Source organism: Stylophora pistillata, chromosome 4 (assembly GCF_964205215.1).
Source record: "Stylophora pistillata chromosome 4, jaStyPist1.2, whole genome shotgun sequence".
In the NCBI taxonomy this organism is placed as follows: Eukaryota; Metazoa; Cnidaria; class Anthozoa; order Scleractinia; family Pocilloporidae; genus Stylophora; species Stylophora pistillata.
Window position 1 is genome coordinate 10,694,332 of NC_142522.1, and position 15,944 is coordinate 10,710,275.

Consider the following 15,944-nt stretch of genomic DNA (forward strand, 5'->3'; position numbering starts at 1 on the left):
ACCAAGTAATTCCAGACGTGGGATGGTCTACCTTTTCAAGGGTGCCATCGGACCTTTGCTTTAGAGGCAACTAATCGAATATCGGTTTGACCATCGTCATAGAGTGATCGGATTTAAATAACTCCAGCATACGCGCGATTTGATGCGTCACTAAATTCATGAAGCTCGAAGTGCACTGGCCTTGATCAAAAATAACAGCGTGGTATTCAGACATTGCTCAAAAATTTAAGCTCGGCCAGGAGAGAGTTCCAGGTGTAGAGTAGCTTTCCCCCCAAGTTCTCTGTCCCAATCAACCTTATCGAGACAGAGTTCGTGGAATAAAATCTTCGTTTCGATAGTGCCGGTACGGGGCGAGAAATCCAATCGGATAGAAGACCTTCGCCGACAATTTCAAAACAGAGCGTTTTGTTACCGGCAGTGTCGTTCCATAGTGTCCTAGTTCATTCCTAGAGCTTTAACCACAGTATCGTTCTTCGTTTCAGAATGTACGGGTGTAGTGGACGATTTTGCATATGACTCGTCATCTTCTTTTGTAGCGTCATCGGTCGACCTTGTTTGGGTTTGTGGGCTCTCTCAAGCTTCCATCGCTTGCACAGTAATGCATTTATTTGTTGCCATTTGTTTACGCTAACTCGGCGGTTATAGACTAAGAGAGAACTAGGACGCGCCTGTTTAGTTAATACCGGCTTCATCACGTATGTTTCATACTTCACATTATAATTTAGTTAATTCAACCATTCTGCTACATTGAATGTCATTAACTTAATGCAAATCTGTTCAGGTGCTCAGAATGGTCATGCGCGTGACACTTGTGCTAATAGTCTTGCTTGCCATGTCAATGGGAAAACGTCCAAGGTACCGTTTTGATTTCAAAGGGAATGACGAGCTATTACGGGACGACAATGTAAAATTTTGTCAACTTTCAAACAATGAAATGACGTCATATTCGTGAATTTTCATTGTGACTTTGCGGATGTCAGTTCTACTGAACTGCAACGACTTCCCCTCACAGAGAAAAACGGTTACGATGAAAAGATCAAGCATTAATCTAATTCCGTGTTCATAAAAGCTCACTCTTTAAACTTTAGTTTGCTTTCTTTGCAGATACTCTAGAAGAAAGAGTATTTCAGCTGCAGCCGCTGAGTGAAAGGTATGTCTGCCGCTTCAGATTATCCTGAGATCGTGCCGAAGAATGCACCTGAGGCTAGAGGAATAGACTTATGTGGTACTAGATCCAGCGTCTACATTATCCGTTCTGATGTGGGTGTCTATATGAAGTGCGAAGATATCCACGCTGGAAAAAAAATCAAGATTCACTGTCTAAGCGAGGCCTGTCGATGGGGTGATTACTACTTGGCCACTAATTCTTATTTCTACATCATTAAAGGAGATGAGTATCGCAGAGTCACTGACCTGAGTCGCGACGACCGCGCTGTGGTTTACTCTCTCCATCGCAACTGTCGCGGAGGAAGCGGCTACTACTCTGCCTTTGGTAAATATTACATTGTGTTTGCCAACAGAGGCATCTACCGACGAGTGAGTAACATGAACAAAGATGAAGACCCTGTGGAATATAAAATCAACCAAGCGTTCAAAGATGGCATTTACTTCTGGGGTACCAATAATTATGTCTACAGTTTGAAACAGGCTGAAAAATGGGGTGTAACCTATCACAGAAGCACCAACATGAATTTGAACAAGGATGGGGTCACCTTCAGCGTTCACAAGTCAGTGCTTAATTTTATCCCTGGTGGTATAGCGTACACCCATGGAAAAGTGCTCGGGTCTTGGATGATTATTAAATGTCTGCCAAACGAGTCCAACACTGCCATTGAATGGGAAAAAACCATCAAGAAAACCGTTGGATTTGACAGGAGCGCAATGTCCAAAACAGAGTTCGAATGGTCTTCTCAGATGGGGGTAGAAGTCAGATTGATTAAAACCCTCACTAAAGTTCAGTTCAGTCTCAAAGCAAAGTTTGGTGGAAAGTGCGTCGACACTGAGCAGTTCAAATGGAGTGACAGCGCTGAAATAGACGAAACCCTCAGGCTGAAAATCCCGCCAAATACCACGCTGTACGTTTGGCAGTTTCAACTGGGGTTTGGACAGAACAAGAACCTCTTCAGCCATAACACTGCGATCACTTACGATAAAACACCACCTGAGGAACCATCAGAATACTATTTAAAGTGTGACACAAATGAAGCTAATGAGTTGAGTTGGTGCTTGAAAAACTAGAAACAAATGTCCACTGGCGAACCTGTTGCGTAAAAAAATGGCACATAAGCGGAGTGGGATTGGACCCTTTTTCTTAAGGAGTTCCATTCTCTCTTCCTGGAGACTTGAAGTCAACTTCGGTAATTATTCACCATTGGATTTTCTCTGTAGGCGAGCACTTAGCGTCGAATCGAGAAGTGTGTAATCTTTGTAATATTTCTGAATAAAAATGCTTTTAGTGCGTTATTAGAGTATAATGAGATTTCAAAAGTTCTCTGTGTCAATTGTTTAAAACCTTTTTTTTTCTTTTTGTTGTTGATCTTTTTTGAACCGCACTTAAGCGAGGAAATTGCTTCGTCAGTATTATCAGCATTCAGGGTCGTTAGTCGTGTTTTGAATTTACCAAGTGTAGAAGTAGATCCTGGAGCGATTGACTTAGAACAGCGCTTTGAACTCTAAAAAAAAGTTACTGATTGTATGGATTTCATAAGGTAATCTCCGCTAAACTGTGGAAGTTTCTCCTCGTTTAGTGCGGGCTCTTAACTGCCGGAGAAGTAATAATGACAATGATAATAATAATAATAATAATAATAATAATGGTTTATTAACAGATCCACTAGGGGGCTCTTCCCTGTTAAAATACATCAATTACAATTGAAATAAATCAAATTAAGTTATTCACAAATTACGCAATATGCAATTAAAAGTAGAAGTAGGATTAACAGAATAGAAATTACAGTAAAAATAACTAATCACTCTGTACTCTATTACATAAAAAATTCCTTGGAAGTCTTAAAAAGGTTCCGTAATCTTTACGGTTTCTAATAGATTCTGGTAAATTGTTAAACAGCTTCGTCGTGTTATCTTGGAAAGTGCTGTTTTCGGTCAGGACCACTAATCTAATTGAATTTCTTGAGCGCAGTTCCTTGCGGCATTCCTGTTTTATTATTTTTTAAGATAAACTGGCCAAGTCTCAGTGTTATGCAAAGCTGTAAAGCATGATTTCAGGAGTTTCAAATCTCTTCTGTCATTGATCGGAAGCCATCCGATTTTAAGTACATCCCTAAAGTAATGTTCTTAGTCGAGTACAAAACTTGCGGCAGCAAATTGAACTCGTTGGAAGCGGCGAAGTAAGAATTGTGCTAAACGGTAAAAAACCAGATCGGCATAATCAAGTTTTGACAAAATCAATGATGCCAGTTGCTTTCTAAGTTCATATTTGGCAAGGTATTTCAATTTCTTAGTATCGATAGAGTGGGGTAGCATCCAGATACCGTGTGCTTGATGTGATCGTCCCACTTAAGATGTTCATTGATGTGAACTCCAAGCAGTTTGCAAGATTTAATACTTTTTAGTTTATAACCAATGACTACAATGTTAGGATCATAACCGTCAAGGTGATGTACTCTGGGCATTTGCGGGGTGGAAAGGATCATAACCTTGGCTTTGTCGTTGTTAAAGGCGTGGGTACTCTGCTTAGACCAGGCACTTAGATTATTAATTTATTAGGAGATAGTGTTTCTACAGTTATTTAGGTCAGATATTTTAGCATGATTGTAGATTGTTGTGTTATCTGCATACTGGAAGCATTTGACATTTACGTTCTCCTGAAGATCAGCAACGTAAATATTGAATAGCACCGGACTCAAGATGGAGCCTTGCGGAACCCCAAAATTCACGTTTTTAACCTCTGAGCACGTGTCATCGATGAGTACAAATTGTTTACGATGCGTAATATCATGAATGTCCGTATCAGGAAGTCTCTAGGGAAACCTAGTTTACTCATCTTGGTGATAAGATTTCTGAAGCAGATCGTATCGAAGGCTCTGGAGAAGTCGGCTAAGATCATCATAGTTACCTTCGAACGTTTCATGGCTTTTACTATGTCGTCTCGTATGGCTTGAAGTAGAGTAGTGGTCGATTGTCCCTGTCGCTAGGCAGAAATGTTATTGTTGAGAACATTGTTCGTATCAATAAAAACAGACAGCTGACGGAAAATCAGTCGTTCATAAACCTTTGAAAGGACTGGTAATATTGATATAAGTCGTAAGTCTTATCGGAATTAATTTGGCTCCCTTTAGGAATCGCGCAGATGCGCGCGAGCTTCCAAGCAGATGGAAAGTACAAGGTCTTCATGCAGGTGTTGATGGCATCAGTAAGCGGAGACCCCAGATAATCTGCAGCCATTTTGATCAACTTTGCAGGGATGCTATCAGGACCAGTTGAACAGTCTGATCGAATGTTTCGTAACTCATGGACGACCTCTTTAACAGTAACGGTCCTGATTTGAAAACCGTTATCAAAACCCTAAATTTTTTAACTATCCTCTTAACCCTTTGAATACAAAAAAGAGCATATTTTTTCAGTTGTAATTTGGCGTTACAAACTTAACCTCACTTTGCTGGTCCTTATATGGAGTATTCGTTACAGTATTTGCGGTTTTGAGACACCATGGGCTCAGACCTTGGGGTCACATAGCGAAGATCAACAGTTCGTGTTTAGATGCGTTCAAATCGATTCGGTTTCTCGCTTTTCTGGCCGATTATAAGTGTTTTTCGAGCCCTTTTCCCTCTACAGAAGCCCTCACGACGGCATCATTAAGCTGGAATGTGGTTACAGGCAAGCCTCTGAAGGAAAACAGAGGTGAGAGATGGTTTCATGTAGACTGGACCGCTAACGATGCTTTTCTGCCAGCTTGGCGAGTTCACAAGTAAAGTTGTGTCTCGGGCCCATCTATGGATGGTTTCCAGAACCTACCAAGGCTATGTGGCCAAGTTTTGACCGGTAAAAATTCCAATCGATGCGATATTTTGCCGGTAGGACTGGATGGCCCGACACGATTCTAATAATTCTTTGAAATGGAAATGATAGGAGTTGCCTTTTCGAGTTATGGCGGAATTACCCAGAATTCTTTTCGGGCATGAACAAGGCAACGGTTGTGTTCGCGACACTGGCTTTCATCAAATGGAGAAACAAGGGTTGGCAGATAAAATGAGAAGGAATTTTCTTGCCAAACTCCAAGATCTGGCCCTAAGGTGTGATTTGAACGCAAAATTTTGATTTTTTTAACAAGTTTTTATCTTAAGAGATTGACATGTTTTCGGTGTTGCTCTTGGAGCAAAATGCTAGACTTTGGGATTTGTTATCATACGAACGGTTCACTGCAATGAAAATCAGGAATCATTGTGGGCGTTTTAGGTTGCAATAGGTGTCACATCAACTAGCCGGCACAATTTACACACTTACATAATGTTGTGTCTTAAGTTCAACAAGAAACAAGTATCAAAAGTAGTAACGGTATTATCTGGACATATGTGTTCACTTAGTATGCAAAGAGTTAATGCAACAAGAGATTCCTCAGACAGTATTTTATTGAAGTTTATTTTTAAAATTATATTCTAAAGGAGTGCTGGCTACAATTAGTTTTCGTGGTTATTTTCTGGCTGCTATATCAGAGATGCACGGCTCTGACCTCGTGGATTGACGCTGTTTCAGTTCAACTTTTGACGCACCATCCATGGGGACCATAGCTAACAAAAAATTAAATAAAAATGAATTGGCAATGATAACGATGACAAGGAAAAAACAACGATAGTGACGATGGCAATGACTGTTAAAACAATATCGAAAGTGATATCGTCCGTGACAGAGACAGTTGGGAGTTTAAGCAAATCACTACGGCTGGCGCTGCTACCGCTACCGGAAGTAAAATTGCCCAGAAACGAGTCATTGCGCATATCAGTGGTTCCGATCCAGCCGTAGCGGGAAATCCTTCTACGCGAGTGGGAAGGTTTCGGCGTAGTCTGTGGTACGTGAACTTATCTCGCGTCTTTCTTCGCTTTATACATTCTCCTGAGCAATTTTAACTATTGAAATACACTTAACATCTTTAAAAATAGCTTATCGGGAATATTTATCAAGCTTGCTGTCCCTTACCGAGTGAATCTGCCTTTTTTGCAGCCAGGGTTGTCGAAGGATCGAAGCAGTGTGCACATGGAGAACGCAGCGAACGCCAGGAGAAATACAGAAGTAGAAAGTCTAACTTTTCCTTTTCAAACCTCAAAGACTACTTGAAATTCATATAGCTGAAGCCGAGGAATGACGAGGGTTATGAGGGACCGTGTAGAAACTTTGCTTTGGTGTTTATAAGCTCCAAACTGGCAATTTTACAACACGTAAGCTTAAATATTTTAATTCACTCATTCACTGTGCACAGGATCACTTACAATTTTTTTTTCCAAACGTTGGAATCCCTCGTCCCTTTGAACGAAGTCATTTTGAGTTTTTAGACGTGCAAAAACTACCGCGAAGACGCTTAATTTATTGGTTTTAACAACAAATAATTACATTATTAGGCAATTTTTTCACACACTCCGCATTGTGACCGTGAGAAGTCGATGGTCATGCATAAGATTAGCTTATCTGTCTCACGTCTATCTAGAGAATGTTTTGTCTTGTCATAAGTCATTTCAATTGAATACTTGGTCAATCGAATTTTACGATGGCAAAGTCCAGACTCGCTTCATTAAAAAGCGTTATTTGATGAAAAATCACCATTACACAAAGAAAGTCGCTATATTTGTGCGGGAAATCCTTCGGAAAGTGTGCTAATTTTCCAATTAAAATTCTCTAATCTGAGAAACGAAAAGCTAACAAAATGGAAATACTGTTATGCAGTACCAACGCCTATTGCTATCTAGGTAAAGGTTTGTTAAACATTCATCAGATTTTCTTACCTTTTCTCCTTTAAACTCGTCAAGATCTCAGACTGGTGTCCTCCCTCTAAGAAATACAAGTCACGAATGATGATGAAATAGCCTGCTAAATCAAAATAAAGAAGCCAACTCCTTAGACTTTGACTCATCCTCTAGGGCGCCAATAGGAATGCAGGATATTAATTTTTTAGATGTTATCTATCTCAGCATAGTTAGTAGAGTCCCCTCTACTAACTATGATCTCAGTACCCTTAATTGTTTCTCTTTGTGAACCATGGACAATACCATTCTACTACTACTGTGACTCAGTGTTATGCTTTTTTTTTTAATATTTACATTGGAATTTCCCAAAGTATTGTCAATTCAAGCTTTACGATTTAGTGATGTAAATTACGGAATTTCAAAATTTTGCTAAAGAAATAGGAGAGCTCGCGTAATCTGAAAAAGACTTACTAAATTAATTTGACTCTCATTAACACTCAGGGAACCAGAAAGAAAGTAATTCGTTGTCATCCTTTATTCAACATGAATCACCATTAATATTCAATTATCTGAAAAAACGTCTGAAGAGGGTTTGTTAAACGCTGGTTCTTAGATACTGGTGATGAATTTGCTCAAATACAAATGAGTAAAAGAGAAGAAAGAGTGACCTCAATTCTCACACACTTACACATTCAATATTGAATTAATAATATTATTTAATAATATTATTTAATAATAATATTATTTAATAATAATATTATTTAATAATATTATTTAATATTAAAACATTCAATTTTATTTCATGTTGTCCTTTCGACCGATATGCTAATATTGACTGTTTTAGTGCTCTGTTACTTTTTTGAGCTAACCGCCTCCCGGTTAGGTCAATGGATAGGGCGCTGAATTGTTGTGGGGGAGGTGGAGGGTTCAAGCCCCGGCCGGACTAGCGCTCAGGGTCTTAAAATAATTGAGAAGAATTTGCTTCCTTTCTATGACATCAAGAAATGGTTAGATATTCTAGTCTTCTCGGATAGGGACGAATAAATGGAGGTCCCGTCTCCTGCAGGGTTGGGGTAGGAGACGTTAATTTCCCATACACGAGATTACTGTGTGATGAATGTCCTTCCCTGGGGTGGGAAGGGTGGGTTAATAGAGGGCCACAGTTTTATCAGTTTAACTACTGTCACGTGCTACCCTCTTGAAATAAAGTCTCTCTCTCTCTTAGCCGTCCTCGACAAAAGAACAACATGATATCACCATTTGGAACTCATGCTGCGCACGTACGTTGTGCTGAGAACTCTTAGTAAGAATATAAATTCGTTAAGGTCCTGATTGCTGAAGGTGCCTTCTTTTAAAAACGAGACGAAACTGCCAGGACAACGAACAAAATACGTTGAACATTCATTCATTCATTCAATCTTTATCTAGCCAAGGTATTAAAAATTCATCAGGCGTGAAATATATATACATGAAAATAAATAACTTAAGTTACATTGTTCAACTAAATTACAATATAAGATTATTCAATTATATACAAAGCAAAAAGCCTGTTTTCCATGAATGCCGTGCGTTAAATGCTATTCTAATAACTGTGCAAAAGACACTTAAAATTACATAGAGATTCTGCTTGCCTTAATGTTTCAGGAAGACTGTTCCACAAAACAGCACCACTGTAGCGAAAACTATTATGGAGATAGTTTGTGCGTGGCTGTGGAATAGTTAAACTTGTTTACAGAATCTCGAAGAGTGTATGAAGAAGTGTGAGGTCGAGCAATAAATTTTGAACTTAGGTACTCAGGAGCAAGGCCATTAAGACATTTGAAAACCATTTAAAATGCTTTTTGGATGTCACGCTGAGTACTAAGATTTTTCCAGTTAAAATTTTGGAAAAAGTGCGTTTCATCTGTGTCATAGCTTGAAAAAGTTAGAGCCCGTGCTGCACGGTTTTGTCTGCTAGTTTTACGCCACAGCTTCCCCAAACAACATTGCAGCGAGCAAAATGCGGCTGAATCAAGGCTTTGTAGATAAGACAGACACAGACAGACAGACATCTATATTTATACAGGATAGCCCCTTCAGTGTAGTAAACACCGGTATCAACGGGGGTCCTGTTAACCACCCATCCCACCCCAGGGAAGGACATCCATCACACAGTAATCTCGTGCGTGGGAAATTAACGTCTCCTGCCCCTAACCCTGCAGGAGATGGGACCTCCATTTATTCGTCCCTATCCGAGAAGACTAGAATATCTAACCATTTCTTGATGTTATAGAAAGGTAGCATATTCTTCTCAATTATTTTAAGACCCTGAGTGTTGGTCCAGTCGGGGCTCGAACCCTCGACCTCCCGCACAACAGTCCAGCGCTCTATCCATTGAGCCAACCAGGAGGTGTAGTGTTGCTGGAGGAACAAATTGTCTGACTCGTTTGATAGCTGCAATACCAGAGGCAACTTTTTTTAGCCAACTCTCCGATATGACTGCCCCATGTAAGGTTTGCATCAATGAGTACACCCAGAGATTTTGATGTTGATACCTGTTTTATGGGAGTGCCATTGTTGTTCAATACGGCACAAGCAGTTGGGGTGTTTAGCTTTTGTCTCCAGCCGATTAGCATAAATTCAGTCTTAGACATATTGAGTTTAAGTTTGTTGGCGATCAGCCATTTGCTGATATTTAGTTAGTCTTCGTTCAAGCAAGACTGAATGATATTCACATCTTTACCAGCGTAGGTAAGATGCGTATCATCGGCATACATTCTAGGATAAGAATAGTTTTTCAGCTAAGTCGTTTATGTATAGCAAAAACAATAGAGGACCCAATATAGTCCCTTGGGGGATACCACATTCGAGAGAGCAAGTTTTGGAGAGTGAACCACTAACAGAACATATCTGAGTTCGGTTTTCTAAGTATGATCTAAACCAATTGAAGGCATTTCTTGAATTCCGTAGGCGTTTAATTTAGAGAGTAATATCGTGCGGTCTGCTGTATCAAAGGCCTTAAGCTATTTTTTAATAGCTAGTTGATTACACCTGAATCGACTAAACATCGGCGCCGTTTCAGTCAACTCAAACAATAAAGATGAAAGACCCTAAATTCTGAAAATACCGACGACGGCAAAATCTCGCATTAGCGTAATTTAAAGAAAGGGAAAGCAGAAGAGAAAGAAAAAATATGGTTCGAAAAGGTGACATCTAGCACCTTTCGATTTCTTAGCCGTTCTAGAATCAACTTATGCTTCTTGAAAAGCAATTCTATACAAGAAAATGTGCAAAGATCATACGGTTCGCGATTCGAGACAAAGAAATCGTAGATAATTGCCGTGAGAAGAGTGCTGGTATCTTGAAAGAAGAGTGAATTTTTTTTCTAGAAATATAAAATCCAGATAACATCAGTGGTAGTGATTTCAATCTTTCTTTTATTCTCGCAAATGATAGAAGACTTGTTTGTGTAATACTTTCTCAAATAAAAGAAATGCCCTTTTTTACGAATTGTGGTGGTTAGGACCTTTTAAAAGTTGAAACAACGTTTGCAAACGCGCAATCAGTTCTTAAATTGAAAATTAGCAATACCTATGGAAATTTCAATGACTTTGAAACATAACAGTCACATATGTTAGTGGCATTTGATGTCGAGGAACCATGACGAAAACACAATGAACAAATCTACTCCGGTACCTCCTTAACGAACGAAAACAGAAACAACTCCTATAAAACATCTGCAAACTGCTATCAACGAAAGACAGTTCGGCATTCTTACAACACCTTTACGGGATTTATGGTGAAATATATTTGAAACAGCCTTGCACGACTGATAAACATTCCTTGAAGCGAATTAGTTTTAATTATTTTCAGCATTCAAATTCCACATCATGCTCCGCCTCTTCCACACTCCTCAGTCCATATTTATGATTTTTCACCTAACCAGATTATTGGGGATTAATCTTAATGCACCGCAAAGAAGTAACCGAGAGAAACATCTTGAGTTCGAGAAACGAGTGAAAATTAGAAAACTAGATAACTTGCGTAATCAGCCCCTCTTTGGAAATGTTCCGGGGTGTGCTTTCCCTGTAATTGTCGTAATTGTTTGGTAATGGTGCGCGCTCAGCTCTCCAGATCTTAATCCTATTTCAGACCAAATAACCCTATCTTAAGAACTAGCTGGTAAACATCCCTAACCGTTCCTTGCCAAAATTCAAAAGTCACGAATCCACTACGTGTCTGTGTGCACAGCATAAGTAAGCTTGGCATCAGCGCCGAAGTCAAGATCCGGGTCAAATTTACACGAAGATTCGGCTCTATTGATGAACTGATTAGCATTTGCTATCATGCAAGTCAAAGGACCAAATAAAATAAAATTGTTTCTGTGTGTGAATTGTGGTCATTCTTTCTTCTCTTGTTTTGCATTTGTAATTGTAAGATAACAGAAATTTCATCACCAGTATATGAGAACCAACGTTTAACAAACTTTCTCCAGACGTTCATTCAGATAAATGAATATTCATGGTGATTAAAGCTGAATAAAGAATGAAAACAAGTCGCTTTTCTTTTAACCGTTACCCTGACGATTGATGAGAGTCAAAGTAATTTAATAAGTCTCATTTTTTTAGATTACGCTGCCGTAATTAAGACCCGTAGCCTTGACTGGAAACATCTATCTGAAGTTTTGGGAGTTTCAAAAACTTATAAAATTATCAATAACTTGACTGTATTACCATTGACGCCCAACAGAATGGGTCAAAGTTCAAGGAGTTGGCTTCTTTATTTTGGATTAAGCAGTGTATTTCATCATCATTCTTGACTTGTATCTCAAAAATGAAACCTCATTATACTCTTGATGAATTGATTTACTAATTCCGCTAAAAGCATTTTCATTCAGAAATATTACAAAGAATATACACTTCTCGATTTGGCGCTAAGCACTCGCCTACAGGGATTTTCAAAGGTCAATAGTTATTGAATGTTGACTTCCAGTCTCCTGGAAGTCCTGAAAAAGGTCCAATCCTTTACTCTTTAATGGGCCCTTTTTTCGCACAACGGGTTCGCCAATGGATCGTTTTTTTCTATTTTTTTTAGCACCGACTCAGCTCATTAGCTTCAAATGCTGAGTACTAATACGCACCACCTTTTACCCGCAACACAACAGTCTTTCCGTCCCAAGGTACGCAACTTGTGCGAGAGGTCTATGATGGGGTTTGGAAGCTAGTTACAATCATTATTGTTCCCGAACCCTCGTGGACCTCTCGGGCGCTCACTTCGCTCACCGACCTAAAACGCTCGGGCTTCGTCGTTCATGTCGCAGCGCCGATGAAAGCCCGAGCCATTTGGCCCACAATTCCCAAGCCTATCCCAGTTTATTTATCAGGAAGGACCATGAAGGGTCAAGGAGTTCTTTAACTCTCCCTAGACGAAGTGAGATATTTTTTAAGCGCTATTAGATAGCATTAGAAATAGCGCTATGTACATTTTTAAAAGATCAAAGATTAAAGTGCTACTCCACATTGAGTAGAGCTCGATTTGTTTTAATTAAAACGACAGTGAATAATGCCAAGAAGCAGATGCTTTATTTCACAGATCAGTGGAGTTGATTATCATTCTATGTTCTACAAAAATGCTGCTGATTACAAAGAGTTTCTGACTTAAGTAGCATATGAAGTCACATCTTTGAACACCTTTTAGAACTCCACAACATCTCTGTAATTTCTTCTAGTTGCGTTCACTTCGGTCCACATTTTCCACTCCACATACTGTAAATTATTAAGAATAAAGAGGAATTCTAATTAGGCATTACAAAATTGTTTGAACGCTGAAATAACTCATTAGCTTTCATTACACTGCGCGGATACTGCACATACTTGTGTCGATAGAAAAATTCTCGAATATGAGTGGTTCTTACCAGTCCTTATCTGCGGGTTAATTGACTGTTTTAAGTCCAAAATGTTCGATTTCACCTGTCCAATTGTAAATACTGGTAATGGGTAAAGCTCAACTAACTAATCAATGCCAGCCAATCGAAATAAAGAAAACTTTTAAGTGAGCAGGTTAAGTTGTTCACACAAAAAACAAACATCGACGAGATTTTCTGGTCTTGTGACTATAATTCGGGATATGTACTCTTACCTACTTTATTCCTGAGTTTCTCGCATTTTGTAGTAAGACAATCAATGGTTATCGCACTTCATGTCATACAATATAGGGGCAATCGTGCTTGTAATTTCATAGAAGCCTCGTGCTAAGCGCTTGCAAGTTTGAAATCAACAGAGAGATTTAACACCGCCTCTACGTGAAATGCGAACGGCAAGAGTGTCCAAGTGACTCTTTCCCGCCATTTTTTTTACGTTTGCCGGTTGCGCTTTGCTGTTTCTACGTGAAAGTAACCTGTTTTACTTTGCCGTGTACGTCTTCAAATTCACTATGACATGAGCTCACGCAAAGCTAAAGCAGCAACGATCACGCTAAACGTGAAAGGGTAACTCCCTGACATTTGCCGTTTCACGTAAAGGCGGCGCAAAATCTCTCTACTCACTCGATTACTCCCTGAATTGTCCTCCATTCAGTCCTATTACCGTTTCTAATTTAACGCTTGATTAATACGCGTAAGGTAAACTAGAATGGCGGCTTTTTCTATATTTATGAGGTTTCTTAACACCTGGATATTTGTAAAAATTTTCTGCCTCAACTCAACTCAAATGATTCAAATGCCGAGCACCATTACTTACCATTTTTCATCTGGAAAGCAACAGTCCGTTGGTCTAGTGCTAAAACGAAGGTAGCAGTTTTTGCAAGCTCTCTTCTGCCAGCTCATGGGCCAGAGTCTTTCGATAACTTTACCCTGTATCTAAGGATCGTATCGTGAGTACCACGCTTGTTAGTGTGTAAGAAACAAAACAAAACAAAGGCCGGAAAACACACAGGTGAGTACATGCAAGCATTTTCTTTTTATCAATAGCATCAGAACACCGTACCTCGTCATTTTTTTTTTATGTCAAAACGGCTCTTCAAATCTTTCGCCATTGTCATAGCAAGCAAAACCACCAGCACAAGTGTCACACGCATGACCATCTTAATCACCTGAATAGATTTAGATTAACTTAACAAAATGTCTTGAATTGTGGCGATTTGATGAAATTTGGAATGTTCCATCATTGATTGAATTAAAAACCGAAAAAAGACAACAACGACATCAACAATCGTGCTCACATTTGCCGACAGTATTTTTGAAGGTGTCTACTCAGAGCGCAGAAACAAGAAAGTCAAGTTGTGCATTAGACAATAGTCCCTGGTTCGTGCGCATTGGATAAGTACGTTATGTGATTATCAAATGAATGCCTAAAGAAAAACCTAAGATAGAAAGATTAAACAGTGATTACATAACAAATTTCAGCTCATTCTTTTGAACAAATGCATCATTCAGACAAAATTTGCCCCTACACGAAGATGGTGTCAGCTGGAGCTGAGTTTTTCTAAATTCTCAACCTTGGGCTGTGTAAGACTTGTCTTGAAGACGAATATTCGTGTCACCAGGCTATCAACATGTATTTTAATTGCCAACTTATGGAAACCTAACGCATATCGGTAACACACCAGTTCGGACTGAACTCAAAACTTGAGGAGCTTCCTTCTGGGAATTAATAAGCTGGAGCAACTGAGAAGCTATTAAAAACGCGCTCTCTTGTGGTTTTGTCAATTCCCGAACTATGCGTTGTTTTACCCTCATACAAATAATGAACTGTTTCGAGAATCGTTAGCAGTTCACGAGTTACTGGCTAAAAGTGGCGCAAAATCACACTTGTACATTGATCGGATTTCATACCTTTTCCCCTTCAGAAGTTTCGAAGCTTCAGATTAATGTTCCGCCTTAGAGCAATACTAGTCGACTGTGGTGACAAAATAGGCCTCTTTAATTGTTTAAGAAACTTTATTGAAATTTTTCCACTCTTATTGAGCCAATAAGAAGACAAGTAATCGGATATTTCTTAATTAACTTATTTTACCTATCCTTATCTTTCAAAGAATTTCACAAGTGCCCTTCTCCTTTGTGACAACTAGACGCTTCTGTTACGGCTCACTCATAGAAGCAGCCTTCTTTGACCTTTTCTAAGGGCTCTTCACATAATCATTTGGGCTGTTTTCCACAGTTGCACTTACTCCATGTTTTAACTCAAAACCTTGGAGGCCTGGATGTTTACTTCACTTTACTAGGTCTTCAATCCGGAGTCGCGTTGAATAATTTTTGGAATAATTTTCTTAAAACCCCACAGGCTTTTCATAAGAAAGCATCAGTCAGAAAAGTAGATGATTTGTTTTGCCATTGTTTTCTTTTTTCAAATAACTATATTTGGTTAAAGGGAATTTTTGCCTTCTAGAAAAGATATTTCTAAAATTCCATACTATTACATAAAATAACTCTGTGTATTATGAAGTATGATGCTGAGCTGAAAACTTGCATAACTATTTAAACAATAAGCTCCATTTAGCGCCAAAATTTGCCCGCGGACATTATCTTTTCCGAAATCGAAGCTCGAGGAAAACTGTGAGCTTCGAGGAACAGTCCAAGGACAAATACACGAGTATATTTTCGCGCTAAATGGATGCGATTGTGTTAACATGCTTAATCTCCTTATCAGCTCTGGCTAGATGAGCATTTATAGGTTCTTTGAGTCTGAAGTCGTCCTTGATTGCAGTGGAGATTTGGGTATCATCAGCGTAGACCATGTGCAGTGATGGATAACATAAAATAGATCGTTTATTAAGATGTTAATATTGATGGCCCGAGGATACAGATCCCTGTCGGGGTATTCATTACTCATGCTTGTTCGATAAACAAAACCCACATTAATTCTAGCAAGTTTCCAAAGTTCAGAATTATTCTAAAGGAGGGTGATAAGGTCTTCAGGCAGCAGCATGAAGTGATCTGAGGTGGCTGAAGTATTGAATGATCTCTATCAGTTCAAATTGCACTAAAAGAACAAAAACAAAAACAAAAAACGCGTGGTTTTGATTTTTTACGCGGTAATCAAAATCTCTTACGCA

The 15,944-nt window shown here is 39.1% G+C and overlaps 1 protein-coding gene and 1 long non-coding RNA gene across 7 annotated transcripts in view; both read left to right on the forward strand.

The window, feature by feature from the left end:
* LOC148732455 (uncharacterized) overlaps positions 1–2,458 on the forward strand; it is a 55,739-nt gene extending 53,281 nt beyond the window's left edge. For all 6 annotated transcript variants that reach the window (XM_088756674.1, XM_088756673.1, XM_088756668.1 and 3 more), the window contains one exon: positions 1,105–2,458. In XM_088756674.1, the coding sequence (XP_088612800.1) occupies positions 1,153–2,238 (1,086 nt within the window). In that variant the 5' untranslated portion in view covers positions 1,105–1,152 and the 3' untranslated portion in view covers positions 2,239–2,458. The remainder of the gene's footprint in view (positions 1–1,104) is intronic.
* A 2,802-nt stretch (positions 2,459–5,260) lies between these two features.
* Positions 5,261–7,712, forward strand: LOC148732463 (uncharacterized). The gene is made up of 2 exons (XR_015999895.1): positions 5,261–6,025; positions 6,178–7,712. It is a non-coding gene; the product is annotated as an uncharacterized LOC148732463 (long non-coding RNA).
* The last annotated feature ends 8,232 nt before the right edge of the window (positions 7,713–15,944 follow it).